Raw genomic sequence first — 4,841 nt, forward strand, 5'->3', positions numbered from 1 at the left:
GCTTAGAAGAAAAACTGAAGATAGCTGTTCAGATCTCTTTTCATGTTTATCTACAGCTTGGCCTGGGGCTTCAAGTTTTCCAGCGTCTCCCCTCATTTGTCAACGCATTCAAGTCAAGCATTCAAGAAATAGGAATGAGCTCAGAGCCCTCTTTACAACAACAAAACGTGGGAGATTTCCTCTCTGTCACCTACCAGACAAAAGGGAGGAAACATCGCTAGGAGCCAGAACATCTGCATTACAGTGCCTCCAAGTTTCTTCAGATCATAATACAGGCATGATCGCAAATGTGACATTACTTCTCTGTCTCATAACAGCAGCCACCACCATCTCATTTGGTATGCAAAAAATACAATGATTGCAGTAACATTTCCACAGCAATTTGAAGCGTGCCAGGTTCTTTGTTAAGTTACCACTTAAATGTAATGAAAACGATCGGACAGAGTGAGATAGGAGAACCCTGACATTTCACATCATTCAGTTTGTTTGCTTTAGTTACAGAATAACCATCCTGGCAGTAAAATTAAAGCCACCGTTCTAAATGAATGAGGCAATTCTGTGCATTCTAGAATCAATGCAGATTTAAGTACTCGTTGTCCCTCACAACATAACATTACTAAGCCCCAGAAAGCCCTGCTTTATGGACGTTGAACCAATTTACTCTTACTGCTTTCCTGCTCGCTAAGCTTGAAGTGCGTGTAGGCTAAGATGCCAAACAACGTGCACAGAATGCCAAGGCCTTGGTTAACAGACAGGGGGTCCTTAAACAAGAGGCACCCTCCCAGCAGGGTGATGCAGAACTTGAAGTGTCCGAACATGTTGTATCTAAGCACCTGTTAAGGATTACACAAAATCACACTGGCATTTGCAGTTAACAGAGAACGTTTAGGAATTTGGTTAGCTGTGCTCAGGGCACACAAAGGTGTATCACATTCAACTCATGTAGGATCACCATCCCTGGAGGTGTTAAAGAGACATTTAGAGGTGGTACTTCGGGCCATGGTTTAGTGGGAATGGTAGCGATGGGTTGATGGTTGGACTTGATGATCTTAGAGGTCTTTTCCGACCATAACAATCCTACAGTTCTATGAATTAAGCTAAAAAAAAAAGGAATGTGCTTTCCCAGCTTTATCATATAAGAGAAAGCAGGCAGGTCACAAGCCGGTTTTCCCACAGTAAATCAATCCAAATGAATGCTAGCATAATTGATATGAAAACAGGAAAGGCAACTACTGTTACAAAGGATACGTGACAGGCGATGTGTTCCCAATGATCCAGTAAATGGACAAGTTTACCATAAAGGCTATCACACCAGACAGCAGTACCATTATCTGTGGATTAATGCACACAGTCAGCAACCCCACATACTTCTGACCACCTCTAGATACCTGTAGTTCCTTTACTTTCAGATACAACATATCAGGAAAGAGGAACACATCAAGAACAAAAATAAAACAATTTTGTGTCAGTTCAGACAAAAGTGGATGAAAGCCTTACCACGGCAGAAAGCGTCCAGGGCCCAAATATGCCCCCTTCTCCAAAGACTGGTTCAAAGAAGGGAATGATGAACAGCAGCATGGCCAAGGACATGGGTGCCTGATAGTACAGCAACTGCATGGAGTTTACCTGCAATTCATGCTGCTTTGCTCCGACCCACTAAGACCAAAAGAGAAGGCTGTTAAACATCAGGAAAACAACCCACAATTTGAGCAGAAGCAAACCACCTGCTAGCACAGAGGGTGTCTCATCTCACACGGACAACACCATTTAGACAGACTGGTGAGTGCTACCATCCACCTTTGCCAAACCAGATATTTGTCTTTTGTGACTACAAGCACATGGAGCACAGCCACGTGAGAAGAAATTGCCTTCTGAGTCTGCCTAGCCCTGAAGACACTCAGACAAGCTCAGACAGGATGGGGCTCTGAGCAACCTAGTCTAGTTGTAGGTGTCTCTGTTCATTGCAGGAGAATTGGACTAGATAACCTTTAAGGGTCCCTACCAACTTGAACGATTCTGTGATTCTATGAAAGGGAACACAGTGAGACCCCTCTCAGCCAAACGCCTGGCACCTCAGCCTTCTCTTCCTTCCTGACAGGAAGAGTTACACTTCAGGATAATGAAAAAGGAACAGAGCTGGGAAGAAAACACTAGCTCCCCTTTACTCATGGCAAATTCAAGATCCTGCCTATGAAAGAGGCACCTTGGTCAGGGCAGAGTTGCAGTACTGCAAGGGCTGCCTCCTACACTACATTCTGGATATATGAACATGCTTGCATGTATATTGCCTTCTAAACTGCTGCCTCTTTGAACACAGCACAACTTATGCTCATTTCCAAAGTGATACATTTACTTCCACAGACAAAAATGGTGCTGTTTGTTGCCAGGAATATTTCTAAAGCTATATTAAAATATTTGACTACCAAACGTGGTGACCTTTCCTCCTTTCACATCTCATTCGTTGGCAACACGAATTCCAATATACATTTGCTATTAAAAAAATAAATCCTCAGGTACCATCACTTCCCAGCCACCTGAAGCCACTCTCCAGCATCTCTACCATTCTGCCCCAAACAGGACAAACCACCACTATCTGTCATCTCACATTCCAGAGCACTCTGTGCCTACTGCAATCAAAGGGGCTCAAGTTGAGACATCATCTCATTAGCAGGATGGGGGCTGCTTTTAGAACTGTGGCAGACTGATGTGTTGAAAAACAGCAGCAGAAAGGGCTGAGCCACTCTGTGTTCTTCTACCACAACCGAGTAGAAGGTTACACTGGGCATTATCACAGAAAATCCTGAATCTGAAGGGTCCTGTAAGGAGTCCAGCTCCTCATGGGAACGTCCAAAATCAAAACTCCAGCACTCGGGGCCGTGCCCACTGCCCTGGGCAGCCCGTGCCATACCACCGCATTATGGTGAAGAACCCCAACCCCAGCTCCCTCCCCTGTACAGCCCCATGCCGTTCCCTCGGGCCCTGTCGCTGTCACACAGAGCAGAGCTCAGCGCTGCCCTCCGCTCCTGTGAGGAGCTGCAGCCGCCACCAGGCCTCCCTCAGCAACTCTGCTCGGCGCTAAGCACACACAGGGACCTCAGCCTCGCCCTCCCGACCCTTCTCTATCTCCGTAGCCCCAGCGCAGCCTCTGCGGGAACCACGGAAGGATGCTGACGGAGCGTCAGCAGCTCAAGGACACTCCGCAGCTGCCGGCAGCGAGAGCCGAGCGCCGGACACCCCGCGCGGCACTGCCCGCTCCGCTCCGAGGAGCGCGGCCCCTCCCGCAGCGCAGCCCGCCCGCGCCCCCCGGCCCCGCCGGTACCGACCACTTGATAGAGAGAGGTGACCAGGACGCCCAGCGTGGCGAACACCGTGCCGAGGGCGCTGAACTTCACATCGTAGTAGGAGTTGAGGAAGACGCCGAGCGTGATGGGCACCTGCGGGACGGAGAGGCGTCGTGGGGCGGCGGCGTTGGCTCGGCGCGGCCCCGGCCCCGCGCATCCCCCGCTTCCCTTCTCCCCCCCCCTCCGCCCTCACCAGGGTGAGCTTGATGCGGAGCGGGAAGCTCTTGCCGTAGGCCAGGCTCTGGATGAGCACGATGACCGGCGTGGTCATGGCCTTGGCCAGCTGATAGGTGCCGATGGTGTTGCTCTGCAGCGAGAGGTTGGTGAAGACGACGAAGCCGCAGAAGCTGAGCGCCAGCGGCAGCACCTGGGCGGCCCGCAGGCTCTTGGGGGCGAAGGCGCCGAACGCCTGGCAGAGGTAGAGGCCGAGCCAGGTAATGGCGAAGTGCACCAGCGTCAGGCTGAGGTTGGGGAAGCCCAGCCGCACGTACAGCCACTTGTTCAAGAAGACGATGCAGATGGAAGCGGCCAGGTTCACCAGCAGCCCCGCCGCCAGCCGCCCCTGCGCCGGCACCCAGCCCATGCCGCCGGTACGGCACCGCACCGCACGGGACGGGACGCCGCGCCCCGCGGGGCGGCAGCCCCTCACGGCCCCGAGCGGCTGCAGCGCGCAGCGGCCGGACCGCCACCAGCCCCGCCCCGCGACACGTGGCCACGCGCCTTCCGGCGGGAGCGGCGGGGCTGAGGGCCGGGCGGCTGAGGGCAAGGCTCCTCCCGGCAGCGGGCTCCGATCGCGGGTGCGCCGCCCCGAGCAGGCGGTGCGGTTGTCAGCAGGCACGGATGACGGGGGTGGGCCTTTGTCAGGCGGCAGCGAGCGCTGAATTAGCGGGGCTGGTGCCGCTGTCACGCCCTCTGCCTCTCCCTTTAGGGGAGAAGCTAGACGCATTTACGCATGTAAACGTGCAAGATTTCCAAACGGAACGCAGAACCTCGCGCTCGCTTCCGGACACGATCGCTTCTTCCCCAGGTCAGGATTACCTCAACCTTTTGAGCGACTGAACTGAGCCCTTCAGCAGCGCTGCTTCCTCTGTTGGATGTTCCCCTCCGCCCACTGCTTCTGCCTTCCCCTCCCCTGCTTTCCACACGCTGCCTCACTTTCCTTTTCCGCTGCACCCCCGTGCTTTCCTCTACATGCTTCTCCTCTACAGGCAGCTTCTCAGCATGTACACGAAGGAAGTCCGCACAGCACCACCTTTCTATGTGTACTGGCAGCTTAATGTGAATGAACAAACATTTTCTGTTTGTAAAGCACATTTATTAGAAAAAAAAAGTTACAAAAGAGACTGTGTAACAAATATCCTCTTGTGTTGGCCAGGACTTCGAAATCTGTGTAACTGTGTTTCTTGCAATAAAGATCAGAATTAATTACACAACGAACCAAAGTTGATCAAAGTGTCCAGACTTAACGATCAAAAGTTTTGCAGATATCTAAAAGAAATT

At 52.1% G+C, this 4,841-nt stretch overlaps 1 protein-coding gene across 1 annotated transcript; it reads right to left on the reverse strand.

Moving 5' to 3' along the window:
- Window positions 1-638: 638 nt before the first annotated feature.
- Window positions 639-3,924, reverse strand: SLC35E3 (solute carrier family 35 member E3; the record flags this gene model as incomplete). Its single annotated transcript, XM_079547682.1, has 5 exons — window positions 639-825; window positions 1,249-1,331; window positions 1,498-1,656; window positions 3,324-3,434; window positions 3,535-3,924. 5 exons carry the CDS (start codon window positions 3,922-3,924, stop codon window positions 639-641), a joined length of 930 nt encoding a protein of 309 aa, XP_079403808.1.
- Window positions 3,925-4,841: the final 917 nt, after the last annotated feature.

This window comes from Tetrao urogallus (assembly GCF_951394365.1).
Source record: "Tetrao urogallus genome assembly, chromosome: 1".
In the NCBI taxonomy this organism is placed as follows: Eukaryota; Metazoa; Chordata; class Aves; order Galliformes; family Phasianidae; genus Tetrao; species Tetrao urogallus.